Genomic DNA, 18,499 nt, shown 5'->3' with positions numbered 1-18,499 from the left:
CCTGGAAATATCAGTGGAAATGAAAGGAAATATTTAATGGTGTTTATTACTACTTTCTCATCGCCCTCTTTCTCTTTCTTTGCTCTCTTTTTTAATAGCTCCAGTCAGTTCGGTCAAGCATGACAGCAACTCAAACTCGGCAAACTTCCAAGACACCGAGGACATGCCTGACAGATGTGTCTTGGAAGAGTCTGAGAGTCCAGGTGAAAGCCATTTAAAAATAGTCAAGTATAAATGATAAATTTGACACAGCTTTGGGGTCCTTGGAAGGGGGTGGGGGGAGAGGACATTGTAATGCTGTTTTCTTTTAGCAGCTGCACTGTCAAATTAATGGTCACCTCCAGGGGTCACAGTGTGGAGCTGTTATCTTTTCCTCTTTCATCAAGAATTCAGTTGGAGGAAGTACAAAGGCTTTATGACTGAGAAGGGAAGCTGACACTATTAGTTCATTATCATCAATTTTAGGCTAAACTGGTTAATAGAGGCAGAGGTTGGAAACTGGAGAAATAGCAACATTTTAAATATTTCAAATAATGGAATCAAGAGGAAGTGGAGAATAAGGGAGAAAAGAGAAAGCATCATCGTTACAATCTTATTTACCCCTCTAAAGACAAACAGAATTCTAACTGGGATGAGAGGATTTTAGCATAACAGTAATGAACACAAAAGAGTAACCCTTCCTCATTCAATAAAATTCACCCTCTGTCCAGGTTACTGATGTTTGTATTTTCTTTGTAGAAAGAATAGACAGAAATGTACTGGAAGGATATGTCCAAGAAAATTTAAGCATGAGTTTTTCTTTCTGTTTTGTTTTGAAGCCTACTTAGTCTTAACAACGAATTAATTAAGACGGGAAAAAAAAACTTATGAGAGTTGAAAGACAATTCCTGGCTCACTATAAAGCCATTAAATGCTAGAAGATGCCTTATTACCATGAGCGAAAGAGTTAACTATCTTCCCTCCTTGGACGTTTTTCTTTCCTGTTTTCTCTGGCTGCTGTGTACCCTCTACCCTCTCACATCTTCGTGTGCTGATCCATGTATCAGATTTTTGATTCATCCTCTCTGTGGTCTGTCAGCTTAGTTAAGAGATTTCCAAATCTTGTAGCCTTCGCTGACAGGGGGCAGCTGCAAACAGTCCCCTGATCCTTCCCCGAGGAGAGCTACTGAGATTTAATTTTCAGTGAAAGGTGCAGCCTGCAATCTATGTCAGGTCCCCTAAGTCATCTTGGAACCCCAGTTGGCCCAGTGGCAATGGCTTGTATTTCAGTCCCCTCCACTACACCAAGATTCCTCAAAAGACAAACTGCTGCTGTGTGTCTGTTCTCAGCCACGCTTCTGCCTCAGCATCCATGGGACTGAGAAATGGCGTCTCTAGCAATGACAGAAATTTTTCATCAGCACAACAGCCCCACCCACTGCCATATAGATGTGTCCCACGTGAAAAGGGAGACAGTAGTGGTAGCATTTTTAAATTACTTTTAGTTCTGACTAAAATTGTCTGATTTTGACTAGGTTTTTAAACTGTGTTGATCAACAGTTTTCTATCAATCACCTTATCAGGCAGTTAAATCCATGAGTGAAGTTTTTACTGAAGTGTTCATTGTGTTTTTTTTTTTGCAAAAATACATCAGCTTTATGCTGTTTTAAAAGTAGAATAAATTTCGGTCATCCCTCAGTATGAGTGTAATTGTGATATTCAAATATAGCACAGTCTATCTGATTGGCATAAACAAAAGGATATGTCAAAAAAGAAAGATCAATTAGAAAACAGAAGTGTTGATAAAGAATCTTAACTTAAAAAGTGAGTACCATTCTATACATTGGACATCATTAAACTGGTAATAAAGAATGAATTTCTCTGGCTTTTTCTTCTGTCCATTCCTGCATTTTAAGACATCTAGCCTTATAGGCCTAGAAACCTCTGGAGAGTTCACTACTGGTCTCACTGCCTTCCACTGAGAATTTGTGGCTTGGTTGTCATGGAGACATCGTATTTCTCCAAGAATTGCTCATATTGATCCGTGGCCGGGCGTAAATGGCCAAGCGAGTGTGAGGAATAAAGGGGGCTGGGCAGTCCTATAAAATGACCAGGGCTTGTGGGGTGGAAATAAGCTCATAGCAAACACTTAGGTAAAAAGAAAGAAGCAGTTTTATTTTGTCTCAGGGTTTCTTTCTGCACTTTGGGCCATTGTCTTCCTTCTCTATGAACTGAGAGAAACTTGTTAGTCACTTGTCATGTCAGATCCTCGGTGCTTGTCCGGACACAGCTGTCAGCCTGGCAGCTCCGTGCAGTTCAGGGACACACAACAAAGAGGCAGTGGCATGAATTATTTATTGCTCCTTGTGTGGATAAAATTCTGTGATAAGAAATTAAGACACTTCTGACAGAGATGCTTGTTTAGTAAGAAAGATTTTGATGATAGAGTGCATTTCCTTGAAGTATGAGCATTTGAGAAACAAAATTCTTAAAACCGAACATCAAGGAAGATTTGTGAAATTGGTGGCATGGTGGGACTTCCCTTCAACTATGAAAATATGACTGGCCACTTCTCAAAGTCCAAAAATCAACTTCAAAATATCAGGTCATTCAAATGTAGAGCTCCAAAAGTGTAAACATTACTTTGGTGGTCTAGTGACCTCTATTTACCAGGTATAGGTGGTGTTGCTCTGGAAAGCATGTTAAACCACCTTTGTTAGAAGAAAAAAAGTAAAATTTGGTATCTTTAAGTGGTAAAGTTTGATAAGATGTCCTCAAAACAGTAGAAGTGCTTCAGTAGCTAAGCTTATAACTACATTACTATATTCATTATTTCTTGTATGGAAAGAAGTATATTTAAATCTGAATGAGCGACTCTTATCATTTTCACCTGGAATATTTTCACTTATTTAAAATTATGTTTAGCACTTTCATATATATGCAAATCCCCTAATTACAAAGTTGGATGTTATCAGTCTTTTGCCTTTAATGGATATTGACCTTACAGGGCTTTATTTATGCAATTCTAAATAACTAATATATATGATGTAATAAATAGTTATTCAAACAGCATCCAGAAAGTGAAAACAAAATCATTTTTCTACTCAAGCACAGTTCAAGTGTATTGCATCATATATTGTTCTCTCCAAGTAAAGTCTTTTCTTGGCAAATCCTCTAAAACATCATTTTACTGAAACTTACATAGCTTTATATTGCTCCTATCAATTAGTTTGCATCTGCAGGGAGTAAGAAAGTTACAGTGCAGAAAAACTAAATTTTTTTAAATGAAGTTGAAATTTTTAAAATGTTGGTGAAGCATTTTAAAATGCCAGTAATAAAATCCAATTTTTAGAATTTATATAAAACAGTAAGATTGACTTTGTGAATTATCTTTGAACAAAATGGGTTTTAACTCAGTATGTAGATTATTTTTCCATTGACATCACTGCTTCACCAGCCGGGATGACCCATTTGTAAATGGGCTGGAGCGTGCATATAGGTCACAATTTAGATGCCTGGTGGAGTGGTCATTCACCTCCTCTAGAGGGCTCTACCTTATTCATCATGCCATTGTGATCTCTTTATTGGTTCAAGTTGAATACCCAGGTGAGTGCCTGCAGTCCATTAAGGTTGGGCAAAGCAGCTTTAGACCACAGCATTCTTGTTACTCTGACCCTGCCAGTGAACCTGGAGGTCTTGTCTGATAGGTTAAAGTCTCCCTCAGCAGTGTCTTTTCTTTGGAATAATTCATTAGCAAAGACTTTTGACTCACAGGTGAATCCCAGATTGAAGTTTCTGGCTTAGACTCTGTGAAGTCTACTGGCTTCTTCACCAGCATATATACATTCCCGGAACCTGTGGGAATAACTTTGATGTCTAGTAATAGAAGCACTGAGACAACATGTGAACTTACAGCTCCCTTTTTTGTGTTTTTAGGGCCATTAGGCTTTCTTTCTTTGGCTCTTTAAGGCCTGGTCACTTCCGAATCTGAAAGATGTTATCACAAAAATAGTTCAGTTTAGTATTTTGTTGGCTAACTTCTTATTAACTGTTTAATGCACAGTGATTGTATATAGCCCAAGCCCTGATCTCCAGAATATTAAAAAAAATGTTCTTGGCCCCTTATCTTTGTACTCATGATGATAAAAATTTAGTGTGACATTCACAAATTTTATCCAAGTGTTAATGAGAAACCTTGAGCTTTTATCACCTTATTGGCTTGGAAAACTAAGAATTTTATTTACTAGTGCACTAAGGGATAGTGCACTTAAATACGGCTTCAGCTGAAAATAATGGTGACAAAAGAGTGTTTGGAAGTACAAAAAAAATGCATTTTTAGATAAGCATTTTTATGTCATTCTGAAGTAGTTTATAATCAGTATGCATTCTGCCATTAACAGAACATTTTAGTGGTTTTTATATAGCATGTTATGTGTGTAGATCTACATACATCATTGTTAATCAATATTATATTTGCATGAATCTGATGAACAAAACTAGGTTTCTTACTGTTTCGTAGAGGACACTACATTGTGAAAAGCGAAGCTTTTTTTTATATATACTATTCTGACTCATGAATCACCAGCAAAAATCAGGTAACAGAAAGTAGGACAGATTCAGGAGTGGAGTGTTGGAGATGGCTGATGATGATGCATGAAGCAGAAAAAATGTAGAATGTGTGAGCAGCCCATCACTCATAGCCATCAAGAACACACTTCTTATGACTAGTGCTAAAAAAATGTTCTAGAAGAAGTAAGAACAATTTAAGTAGTAAAAAAATGTAAGATCTATCTTCTAGTTGTGTTTAACAATATCAATATTTTAAATAATTTACCAAAAGGGAAAATGCATTAATCTAATAATTTTTAAAGGATATAAAATTATGGGCATATATATGTAATACATATATAATACAATATCAAATATTGGTTTAGTTAAAGTAATAATCAGCTTTTTGAGTTTTTTCCAGTAGGAATGGGAGTTACTATGATTGGTCACATTATTAATATAAATGTGTTTAGAAGTAGTTAACTAAGGCACAATGCTCTAATTAGTCAAATTAATTTAATAAAGTGATTTTTTTTTTTAGCTTGCAGTCTGAGAAATACATTTTCTTTAAGAATTCTACAGCTCAAACCATATTTCAACTGATATTTATACCATTTTGTCCTAAAACTGCCATGGTGAGCTTCTCCAAGAACAATTCAACTGCTTGAAATTTATGGAAATTTATTAATTTCAAACTCAATTAATCTTGTTGACAACTTCTGATTTTTCTCAGTCATTTAAAAAAAAACATATTAATAAGATGTGCAATTAAAATAGTTACCTGAGGCTTGGCTTATAAGAATTTCTTTATTATATTAACATTTTATTTAGTATAGAGAAAGAAATGTAGAAATTATGAGTAACCGCTTTCTTCTTTCCTTCTTCCCTTTCTTGCCTTATATTTGTCTTCATTTCCTCTCTCCTTTCATCCTCCTCTCTCTTCCACCCTTCCTCTTACCCTTCTTTCCTCCTTCCCTTTCTGCATTTCACCATATAACCCAAGATAATCTGTCTTCTTTCCAGGTAAACAAAAGCATCACTTATGGATCGAAAAGGTGTGCTCCTGCAAGCTGTGCTAACTGGAACCTCATCCATAGGAACTGGATTTGGACAAATTAAGAAAACCCAACCATGCCGTTTGTTTATCACTGTATATATAAGCTAAGTTATTATTAGTCTAGTTATTAACTTGTGGTAGATTTGCCGGTACTTTGTTCAGAGTCGTTACTGATCAAAAATATTCAAATTCCTCTAGTTTTAGGAAATCATTGTCTAAATCATTTTGTAATTCCAACAAGCAGAGCAGCCCACAGACACAAATTTAATACCATTTAGATTTTTCTTCCAGTTTACAGTTCCTGAATTATATAACCCCATTTGCGTTTAAACCATATAACAAACAATGCTTTTAAATTTAATGTTGCTTAAATGTACTTACTCTAAAACTTTACCAAATTTGTTTGATTTGCTAGGTGAAGGCATTTATGTTTTAGTAGATGCTTTAATTTGAATCAATCATCCTACAGTAAATCTCATCTTTAAGCATGAAATGTTGTCAACAAAGTAGCCAATTCCATTTAGTCATCAATTAGCCCAAATAAGTGATACACAGTATAACAGAAACCAATCTTGTGCAGTCAAGTTAATTTAGACTTCTAATGACATAGAGGCTAATGTCTTTAGCTAAAGGTTGATCTTGTTGGCCATATAGATGTGAACTAGGGAAGGGGAAACTACTGATAGCACATCACGATTGATCCTTATTAAGTATAAACTCTTGTAGTTCTATTCCCAGAAAGAAGCTTGACTTTCTATTCCCAGAAAGAAGCAGGAATTCTCAAAATAAAATATGCGAAGCAATATAAACAGGAACAGACATAAAGTGCTGATCTATTAAGGCCTTCAGAGATCTGATTTATTTGCTGTGATTTATATTGTATAATTCCTGAATTTATAGAAAATCACAAAGAAGATTATTAGTGTGCACATGAGTACAAATATTGACTAATCCATAGAAAAATGGAATTAATATGTTAAATATATGATACATATCTTTATACATCTATCTAATAGGGAAATTCTAGTCATTTCAACAAACATTTTTGGGGGTACAAGCATCAGATTCTGTGCAAGGGAGGCTGCAAAGAGCAAGGTATAGGGGGAGATTAGAGAATAGAACTATAAAATTGAAATAGTGTGGTCTCTGCCCTTAAGGACCTTACAATTAATTATTGACCTAAGTGAATATACCATAACTAGACATCAGGTGACTGACTTTTAAAAAATAGATAAAAATATGTGTTGTTGGTTTTTTTCTTTTTTGCCCTAAAAGATGATATTACTTGGAATTACTTTTGAGTTTTATTTCAGTAGCATATTGTTAAATGAATAATGATGGAAAACTATCATCCTTTGAAAAATTATGTATATGTATGTACTTTCGTCACCCTCTGAGAATTGTCAAAAACCACTTAGAACAAATTTCAAAATAAAGGAAGGTATTAAGCTAAGCAGTAGAACACAGTTTCTTGCATGCTGTGTACTGGTTCTGAAAGCCATTACAAGGAGTACTCCCCAAAATATTTTTAATTTTTATATTTGTAACCATTAAATATGTTGATTAAAAATAACTTCTTTGTTTTTATAGCTATGTTCTATTCTTTTTTCAAAAAGAATAAAAATAAGTTTAAATAGTTGCCATATTGAGCATTTTTTCAGGTCCAAGGAAATCAATATTGAATCCTTGATAAATGTTTTATTATGCCACTAGCTATAAGAAATTAGAAGTAGGATAACCCTGGCATCACTAAAAGAGATTTTTAAGATTTTGTTGGCATCACATCTAGTTGCTAAAATTTAAAAATTCCTATCAAATGACTCATTAAAATTTTCTTTTATTAATATGAATTCTGGAAAATAACACCATTAAATATAAAAACTTTTAATTCCTAAAAATGAGAATTTTAGAGATAGACACTTAAATAACATTCCCTAATATCCATGTGTAAGTGTATCTATGATACAGATCCACTAGTCTGTTTAAAAATAATGATATTGACTTATGTTCAACATGTTTCAGGAATTTCTGTTGCAAAGAGAATTTGAAATAGTAAATTGCTACACAATTAAATAGAACACTCATAGGGTACCACAGCTAGAAACTCAAAACTGACTGCCTCTTATTTAAGTGTTTATTCTTTTGTATGTCCAGTCTTAGGTAACAAGACAGTAATTATATTAGCAAAAGAACCTGTTTGTATTTAGAGTCTTCCTTGTCACTGTAATAAATAAATCATTTGAAAATTACATTGAGTTTCTTTTTTGGCAATAATCTTGATGATGTTTATGATTATATATTTTCCTCCATGGAATTCATATTTTCAAATTTGCAAGCCAGGTTCTGTCATTCATTGTGGAGTTACACACTGGCTATACTGCATAAGGGAAGAATCTAGGTTTAAGAGCCAAGATTTCACTTCCATGTGTCCAGGCAGTGTGTCCCTGCTCTGCATTTCAGAGCCTCGCTTCCCCGTTCATGTGGAGAACTCCCTCAAAGGGCTCGTCCAGAGGCCCTCTATGAGGTGGTTTATGGAAAGCAATCTGAACACTGTAAAACAGTTCAAATATAAGGTAAAATTTATAGCATTATAAACATAGAATGGTGGCCTCAGGCCTGAAATTTTCTGTTGCTATTTTAGAAACTAAGTTAAGACTACTTTGAACATCTCACTATTAGAAAAATTCTAGGAAATATTTTACTAAGTATTACTATACTATCTCAAGATAATATTTGAGGTATTTTTTACTTCCTTCCTTGTACATTTTCTTCCAGTGTTATGTATTTAAAAGCCTTTTATAATTATTCATATGAACATTTTAGAAAAGATATACTTGTTCTTCAATCTTTAGAGGGCACATCATAATAATTGAACTTTTAAAATTTAAGTTTTATTTCAGATGTTTTAAATGAAGGCTCAGAATATATTAATTCCAATCGACTTTAAAGACTTATTTTCATAGACTGGACTCATTCATGTAATTTTAAAATTTCTATATTGCATGCATTTTTATTACACAGTTATTTAAATGTAGTACTATATATTCTTTGGTTCTCCACAAAATGCCCTTTTACATGTAAAATGCTCAGTTGCATCTACTCTCATATGGAAGTCATAGTTTTGTAAACATGTACCTAGTTAGCAATGTAAAATACTTTCATTAACTGTGAAAATTAATTCAAAATTAATTTGAATTAATTCAAAAAAGTTGCTAAGTTAAAACTTTGTTAAGTAGATATCTTTCTGATGAAATTACATGGCTTCATGTTCCGTGATCCCCTGTGATTTCATCAACAAAGACGCTACAGATAGTATGGTAAAACTGTAAACTGGAAATTAACAGATATTCCAGTAAGAACATGCCACTGGAGACTCTTATTCGACTGTGACCCTTGAAGACAGCATGTTTCATTCCATGTCATTGGCAGGGCAGGGACTATAGTGAGCTCTGTCCTGGCACCCCTCTTTCAGTTCTCTCACCCTCATCAGACCTTTGCAGATCCCAACTTTATGAAAGATTTCAGTGTCAAGTTTTTTGCATTATTTTGATTTTTATAAATACTCCGTTGAAATACATTTATCTTGATTACTGAATTTTTTGCTGTCTTCTAGTTTTAGACTCTATTCATTAAGTCTAGGATAAATAACTTTTATCCCAGAAAGTATATTGCAGGTAAATAGACTGTGACAACTCCATCATCATGCACATGACTATAAGGATGCAAATAGTAAGATATACTTTTTTAATACTATATGAAAACCAAAGCCACAGACCATTGAAAATGCTTTAAATGGCTTATTTCTATCAGTATATATGGGGAAATGTTAAGCACATATGGTGCTTCCTTTTGACATTGCTTCCCCAAATACCTTTTTCAATTCCACAAACCATGTTTTCTCATTATCCTTTTCGGACCCTTTCTGTCTTCAACATGTTACTAACTGTAAAGGTAGCAGTGATCTTTTAATTCAAGGATACAAGGTTTTTAACACTGAAGATAATTAGTACATGTTTAGTAAACACTATGCCTAAATCTGGAAAGTGCCAAGTGCCAGCAAAATGCCAATATTTATAACATGATGTAATAGCAATAATTGCTTGGTACTTGCTTACAAAACCTATCATTTATTCACTTAGCAATTATTTTAACTGCAGTTACCTATAAAGTCATCAATCGGCTTTTCAATCTCACATGTGTATTTTCCAGGGAGAAGGTGTTTTCACATAGCCTTAGTCACTGAGCATCATGGTCTCAGATGATGCCATCCAAGATAAAAATAAGATCTATGACATGTTCTTCATATCACAAATTTCCTTTAGACTTTTAAAGAGATAGCCTGCAGTGACAACTGCATTTCCTATCAGAAATAACCTTTCCTATCTATATTTAAAGATTTCTTAAATTTATGTTATCTCCATTTGCATCAATTTATAGTTATAGTGGGCTTCCCTGGTGGCTCAGATGGTAGAGAAACTGCCTGCAATGCAGGAGACCCAGGGTCGATCCCTGGGCTGGGAAGTTCCCTGGAGAAGGAAATGGCAACCTACTCCAATATTCTTCCCTAGAAAATCCCATGGACAGAGGAGCTTGGCAGTCTACAGTTCATTGGGTTGCAAATAGTTGGACACAACAGAGCAACTAACACGTTCACTTCCATAGTTATAATGGGTCTTCCGAGGTAGCTCAGTGGTAAAGAATCTCCATGTCAATGCAGGAGACCCAGGTTAGATCCCTGGGTTGGGAAGATCCCTTGGAGAAGGAACTGGCAACCTACTCCAGTTTTCTTGCCTGGAAAATCCCATGGACAGAGAAGCCTGGCAATATATAGTCCATAGAATCGCAGAGTCAAACACAACTGAACATGCACCATGAACATGATAGTTACAATCAACTGAGGAGACATTTTACTTATTTCTTCCTCTTGTATTTTAGAGCTTGCGTGATTAGGGAGGGAAAACTATCAGACAGTAAGATTGGGAGCCTTCGTCCTCTTCCTGAGACAGTCATAGTCACAGGGCTTAAGTTGCATTTTGGATTGTTTTGATGTTAAGGAAGATTTCATTGGATCAGCCCTTATTCCATATAACTGGTGTATTCCCACCAATCTAAACAAAGCGATTTGCTCCAATTTCTGCAAGAATTTGAGATAAGAAGTGAGATCAAATAGTATATACTATCACTTCAGTTGTGATTGGGATAGTCAAATAAAGAAACAAATTTGGGGATTTCTAAAGTATGTTTTCATAACAAGTATCCTACGGCTGATGCATGTGTAGAAATGGGTTAGGTTTTGTTTGTAGTCTTCCTGCCATGTAGGTGGCAGCAACACTCAAGGCTAGAAATCTTCTTTCACATTCTCTGAGCTCTAGACCAAGCATATATTTACTAAAAATCTTTGTGGAAGAGAAAAGGTTTAAAGTGTACAGGCAAATTTCTCTATGTCTTCACATATCTCTAACGTACTATTTTAAGGTTGTGCTAAAGCTGTTTGCATCATGTGAAAACATTCATCATTTCCCTTAATACAGAAGTCAAAGTCTACTCTCGTACATGTTGGTAGTATTAGGTTTCTGTTTCTTTATTCACTAGGATCTTACTTCTTTACCTTCTCTTAGGCTAAAGCCTTTCTTTGAAGAAAAACAAAGAAAACACTGCTTTATTCCACTACTACCTAAGCTTTATTGGGGAACGGTGAAAGTCTGTCCCTTTATTCTTTGCAATATCTAAGGAGTCAGAATATTTAGTCAATGTGGAAAGATTTTCCTTCCATCATCCAAATAAAGCCATTTTCTCTGACTGTCCTAACTAGAGGTGACTGCATTCCAGCTAGTTCTATGTGCAAATCAAATGAAGGCTCCGAGCAGAGAGGCCCAGGCACCTCTCTGGCCAGAAGACAAAAAGAAAGTGTCGAGCCATTGTATAGATGGGGGGCAGGGTCACTCCCTTGCAAAAGCAGATGGCTCCTGCACCCAGGCATAAGTGAAACCAGGAGGACCACCTTTATGTAAATAAGTGGGCCCTTCTTTCATAACAGAAACTGAAGAGCAGTGAGCTTTTCTTTAATTCCTGGCATTTTGCTAGAACTAGGACATGTGATAGTAAATATAGTTAGCTTTAGTGAGGGATTCTTCAGAGTGTTCTTTTTGTACACGGTTGGTCAATGTGCCCAATAGCTAGCAAATATACACCATTCCAGGCACAGGTGAAGCAAAAGGTGAGGAGTGGTTTCTACGTTTGGTATCTTTTAATCCGGTTTTTACTATTCCTTATTTCTTTTGTTCTTCATGTTCTTGATCACTTTCCTCAATTATCTATGTAGTTTAATACAGGTATTTTGCATTGCAGCAGGCATTGCACACAGATTCTCTAGTACTGGCATTGCATCTCACGACATCACTTTCTTACTATCTGGCATGACAAAAGTAGTTTCATATATCTTGAACCTCAATTTTCTAATCTATATATTGGGACTAATAATTGCAGTCTCTCAACCACCATATGTATATACAGTATTATTTAATATAATAGTACAAATAATTGAAATTACTACACATACCAAAAATGCCTGCTTTTAAATCTCAACTACAGCCAAGCATCATGGCACTCCAGTGCTTGAATAAGTGCTTTAACTCAGATTAGGGAGAACATTTTGGTATAAACAAGCTAAATAGTTTGTTTTCATAAAAGTCTTTTCTTTTAAAATGTTGCATGTTAACTGAGCACTCCCAGGATCAAGGACTAGTTTCAAAGTTTTCAACAGTTTATTTAAAGGTCAAGACTGTCCCCAGGTTCATGGGTAATACTCATTGTTGTTCAGTCGCTCAGTTGTGTCCTACTCTTTGAGTCCACATGGACTGCAGCATGCTAGGCTTCCCTGTCCACCATTTCCCGGAGTTTGCTCAAATTCAAGTCCATTGAGTTGGTGATGTCATCCAACCATCTCATCCTTTTTAAAATATTCCCCAAAAAATAAAAGATAAAAGCTCTCAAACACATTCATTATGAGCCCAGCATTACTCTGGTAGCCAGGACCCAAAAACAATAATGTTCAATTTGTTAGGTGATAATAGTAAATAGTTTTTCTTCTGGCTCCTGAAAGACAATCCTCTGGGAATGTTTTATGTCAGAATAGGACAGGCCATGGTCCATCTAAGCCTATACAAAATGACAGCTAGCTTCCCTCCTGACTTCTATCAGTCTTCATATTATCAGATGACACTAACAGGCATGATTCTATAGCTTTATATGAGTGTGATGAATGAGACCAAATCAAAACACATACGTACTTTTAAAGCAGTATCCCAAAACTTTAAAAGCCAATGAATTTCTGAAAGATTTTGTAAAACAAAACAGTGTATATTGAATTTTGCCTTCCCATTGAGGATGGTACATAATAAAAAAGTTTTCCTTTTAGGAAAAATCTGAAAATAGATGAGCTGAGTAGAAAATCTGAGTCAACAAAGGGTTAAAGTGGGAAGTTGACATTAAACAACAACATAATATACCTAGAAAGAGATGCTCATCCTTGTTTTTCCTTTGAGAAAGCTTGGTGGAATTTCTCATGAGAGTTCTCTGCTTCTGTCCCTTTCTTTCCCTTAAATGGAAAAAAAGGGTATGGATTAGTAACAGTAATAACTGGCAATAAAAATAAAAATAACAACTATAATAAGATGACTAAAGGGAGTTTTTGTTAAAGTGGCAAACTAAAGACACACTTTTATCTCCACCCTCTCCTGAGAAATAATGTGATAAAAGACATAATTCCAGAGGAAAATGAGAGACTAGGAAAAGGAGTAACCAAAATAAAGCAAAAATTTTAAAATTGAAAAGTAAATAAATGCTACAAGGGATGATGACAAAAAGTGAGTTGACTGGTGTTGCAGAGTTCCTTAAAGTCTCAGAAATTAAAGTCAACTGTCACCTCTAAAAGTGACAGGCATGGCTGAAACAGGAAAACTGAAAGAAATAGTTAATATCTTTAATTCCCATCCTGCTTCTCTCCCTGACAATGCTTGGAGGTTCCCTCCCTGAACAGGGTAATCAAGAGGGATTCTAGACTCAGAACACTAAACCTAACTGACAGCAGGAACAACATCTTAGAAAGGAGGGATGGATAAAAATCTGCAAACTTATGGCCACACCCCAACTGCAACTCCTTTCTTCTCTGTTCCCAAAAAGTGGATAACCATTTTTATTAACCCTGGACAAGCGACAGATGAATTTGTTTCTGATAAAGTAACCAGCCTAAGGCCAATAAGCATATAAAAAGATACTCAACATCAATAATCATTAGGGAAAATGAGATACCACTAGACACACATTATGGATGGTTACTATTAAAAAAAAAAAAAAAAAGCCAGGCAGTGACAAGTGCTGGTGGGCATGTCCAGAAATTGCAACTTTTATGCACTGTTGGTGGAATGTAACATAGTGCAACCGCTGTAGAAAACAACACAGTGGTGCTACATAAAATGCAAAACAGTATTGTATAATCCAACAATTCCACTTCTGCGTTTATATCCAAAAGAATATCTGAAAGCAGGATCACAAAGAGATGTTTGTACAACCATGTTCATAGCAGTATTATTCACAACAGAAAAGGGGGGAAGGAACCCAAGCTACTTTATCCATTGATAGATGAATGAAAGAACAAAATGTGAGTTATATATAAATCAACCTTAAAAATTCCAACACATGCTACAGCCTTAAAAATTCTGCTACAGTAAAACCTTGAAGACATTAAGTAAAATAAGCCAGATACAAAATGACAAATACTGTATGATTTCACTTTTATGAGGAACCCAGAGTAGTCAAATTCATAGAGGCAGAAATGATGGTTACCTGGAGGAGGAAGGAAAGTAGAAAGGGAAAAATGAATGGTTGTTTAATAGGTATAAAGTTTCAGTTTTGCAAGATGAAAGAGTTTTGGAAACTGGTTGCACAACAATGTGTATATATCTAACAGTACTCATCTTTACTGTACTGTACAATTAAAAACAGTTAAAATGGAAAATTTTATGTTATATATGCTTTACCACAGTTAAACATTTGAAAAACCACCTGAGAAAAAAAGATTTACAGATGTGGACCATTCAGGCTGCTCCAGTGAAACATCAAGAACCAGATAACTCAGGGTGAAGCTGGGCACTCTAGCCTGCCCAGGAACACAAAACACTTTTGTGACTCACTAGTTGGAAAGTCAAAGATCACCAGCCATGTGAAGAAAGCTCTCGATATGAAAGATAGACAAACAAATAAAAAACAAACAAACAAAAAAGACAGCAAAAGCAGGCTATATAGGGTATTACAGGAGAATCCCCAAACATTTATAATTATTATAATCAAAAAGATAAGTATCTTTAAGAAACAAAAGTAGGAGGCTAGGAAAAGGAACATTCAGGAAGTTAACAATATGTGATAACATTCATATATTCATTTCAACATTTTAAAAAAAATTTCTACTATGTGCAAGGCACTGTTACAGCCATTGAGAATACAGCAGTAAGCAAAACATACATACACACATTCAATTATTAGCAATGTTTTTTCCCCCTTAAAAAGTCTGGAAGATCTATATTTCTGTCTTTGTGCCAGTACCATACTGTCTTGATGACTGTGGCTTTGTAGTAGAGTCTGAAGTCAGGCAGGTTGATTCCTCCAGTTCCATTCTTCTTTCTCAAGATTATTTTGGCTATTCGAGGTTTTTTGTATTTCCATACAAATTGTGAAATTATTTGGTCTAGTTCTGTGAAAAATACCGTTGGTAGCTTGATAGGGATTGCATTGAATCTATAGACTGCTTTGGGTAGAATAGCCATTTTGACAATATTGATTCTTCCAATCCATGAACACGGTATGTTTCTCCATCTGTTTGTGTCCTCTTTGATTTCTTTCATCAGTGTTTTATAGTTTTCTATGTATAGGTCCTTTGTTTCTTTAGGTAGATATACTCCTAAGTATTTTATTCTTTTTGTTGCAATGGTGAATGGTATTGTTTCCTTAATTTCTCTTTCTGTTTTTTCATTGTTAGTATATAGGAATGCAAGGGATTTCTGTGTGTTAATTTTATATCCTGCAACTTTACTATATTCATTGATTAGCTCTAGTAATTTTCTGGTAGAGTCTTTAGGGTTTTCTATGTAGAGGATCATGTCATCTGCAAACAGTGAGAGTTTTACTTCTTCTTTTCCTATCTGGATTCCTTTTACTTCTTTTTCTGCTCTGATTGCTGTGGCCAGAACTTCCAACACTATGTTGAATAGTAGTGGTGAGAGTGGGCACCCTTGTCTTGTTCCTGATTTCAGGGGAAATGCCTTCAATTTTTCACCATTGAGGGTGATGCTTGCTGTGGGTTTGTCATATATAGCTTTTATTATGTTGAGGTATGTTCCTTCTATTCCTGCTTTTTGGAGAGTTTTAATCATAAATGAGATCAATGGAACAGAATAGAAAGCCCAGAGATAAATCCACGAACCTATGGACACCTTATCTTTGACAAAGGAGGCAAGGATATACAATGGAAAAAAGACAACCTCTTTAACAAGTGGTGCTGGGAAAACTGGTCAACCACTTGTAAAAGAATGAAACTAGAACACTTTCTAACACCATACACAAAAATAAACTCAAAATGGATTAAAGATCTAAATGTAAGACCAGAAACTATAAAACTCCTAGAGGAGAACATAGGAAAAACACTCTCCGACATAAATCACAGCAAGATCCTCTATGACCCACCTCCCAGAATATTGGAAATAAAAGCAAAACTAAACAAATGGGACCTAATGAAACTTAAAAGCTTTTGCACTACAAAGGAAACTATAAGCAAGGTGAAAAGACAGCCCTCAGATTGGGAGAAAATAATAGCAAATGAAGAAACAGACAAAGGATTAATCTCAAAAATATACAAGCAACTCCTGCACCTCAATTCCAGAAAAATAAATGACCCAATCAAAAAATGGGCCAAAGAACTAAACAGACATTTCTCCAAAGAAGACATACAGATGGCTAACAAACACATGAAAAGATGCTCAACATCACTCATTATTAGAGAAATGCAAATCAAAACCACAATGAGGTACCATTACACGCCAGTCAGGATGGCTGCTATCCAAAAGTCTACAAGCAATAAATGCTGGAGAGGGTGTGGAGAAAAGGGAACCCTCTTACACTGTTGGTGGGAATGCAAACTAGTACAGCCGCTATGGAAAACAGTGTGGAGATTTCTTAAAAAACTGGAAATAGAACTGCCATATGACCCAGCAATCCCACTTCTGGGCATACACACTGAGGAAACCAGATCTGAAAGAGACACGTGCACCCCAATGTTCATCGCAGCACTGTTTATAATAGCCAGGACATGGAAGCAACCTAGATGCCCATCAGCAGATGAATGGATAAGGAAGCTGTGGCACATATACACCATGGAATATTACTCAGCCATTAAAAAGAATTCATTTGAACCAGTCCTAATGAGATGGATGAAGCTGGAGCCCATTATACAGAGTGAAGTAAGCCAGAAAGATAAAGAACATTACAGCATACTAACACATATATATGGAATTTAGAAAGGTGATAACGATAACCCTATATGCAAAACAGAAAAAGAGACACAGAAATACAGAAGAGACTTTTGAACCCTGTGGGAGAATGTGAGGGTGGGATATTTCAAAAGAACAGCATGTATACTATCTATGGTGAAACAGATCACCAGCCCAGGTGGGATGCATGAGACAAGTGCTCGAACCTGGTGCACTGGGAAGACCCAGAGGAATCGGGTGGAGAGGGAGGTGGGAGGGGGGATCGGGATTGGGAATACATGTAAATCCATGGCTGATTCATATCAATCTATGACAAAACCCACTGGAAAAAAAATAAATAAATAAATTAATTAATTAAAAAAAAAAAAAAGAAAAACCTAATAAAAAAAAAAAAAGTCTGGAAGATGTAATTAATGAAATCTCCCAGAAAATAGAAAATAAGAGAGATAATAAGAAAATGTAAAGATCAGTTCAATGAAAGGAAGTCAAATGTTAATAATAATAATAATAATGATAATGAGAGTTCTGAAAAGAGTAAACAGAGAAATCAGAGGGAAGCAAATTATCTAAAATAAAATCAAGCAAATTTTCCAGATATGATGAAAACAAATTCCAGATTAAAAGAATCCACAGTGTGCACTACAAAATTTATGACAAAGCTCCACACAAACATTCTAGTGAAAATTCACAGCACTAAACTCAGAGGTGATCCTTAAAACTTTCAGAAAAGAGAACTTTTGCCCTATGTGAGCAATATGGGAACAGAATAGCATTAGACTTCTCAGCTGCACTTCAGGATGCTAGATAAAAATGAAACAAACACTTAAATATCACAGTGAAAACCATTTCCATTCTGGAATTCTTTACTTAGCCAATCTAGCGCTTCCATGTACCTTTCCTCATAAAATTACTGGGGGTGTGATCCACCTTCAAGAGGATGTAAGCCGAGAAAGAGCAACACATACAACATGGGAAAGAAGGAAATTCCCCAAGAGACCACGAAGGTAGACTGCATGTCTACTGCTGTCTGCAGGCCTGGAAAACAACTGGGTCTGTTGTAGCAGAAAGTAAAGGGTTCTGGTAGGGAGGTCTCCAGAACAACAAAACTGGTATATTACTGATAGGTCTGACTATATTGAGAAAGATCTCAGGGTTCTATCAAGGGGCTTGGTAATGGGTTAGTGACAGGTATTGCATAGGACAGAAAACTAAGCAAATGAAAAGAGAGAGAAATGTAATCATAGTGGATAATGTAGTTCAACTGTGAATATTCAAGTAATAATTATTACATAGTAATCATTAGTGTAACAAAAAAGATAATATAACTATCAGGAGGATGAAGGGACTGTATGAAGGAAGTGGGGAGTGGAGGAAA

The 18,499-nt window shown here is 35.5% G+C and overlaps 1 protein-coding gene across 1 annotated transcript in view; it reads left to right on the top strand.

The window, feature by feature from the left end:
* The window catches only part of WDR72 (WD repeat domain 72), a 210,037-nt gene extending 202,997 nt beyond the window's left edge, over positions 1-7,040 (top strand). The window contains exons 19-20 of the mRNA XM_043920196.1: positions 99-203; positions 5,551-7,040. Coding sequence (XP_043776131.1) covers positions 99-203; positions 5,551-5,606 — 161 coding nt within the window. The 3' untranslated portion in view covers positions 5,607-7,040. The remainder of the gene's footprint in view (positions 1-98; positions 204-5,550) is intronic.
* The last annotated feature ends 11,459 nt before the right edge of the window (positions 7,041-18,499 follow it).

This window comes from Cervus elaphus, chromosome 12 (assembly GCF_910594005.1).
Source record: "Cervus elaphus chromosome 12, mCerEla1.1, whole genome shotgun sequence".
In the NCBI taxonomy this organism is placed as follows: Eukaryota; Metazoa; Chordata; class Mammalia; order Artiodactyla; family Cervidae; genus Cervus; species Cervus elaphus.
This window is presented reverse-complemented; position numbering and strand designations above follow the sequence as displayed.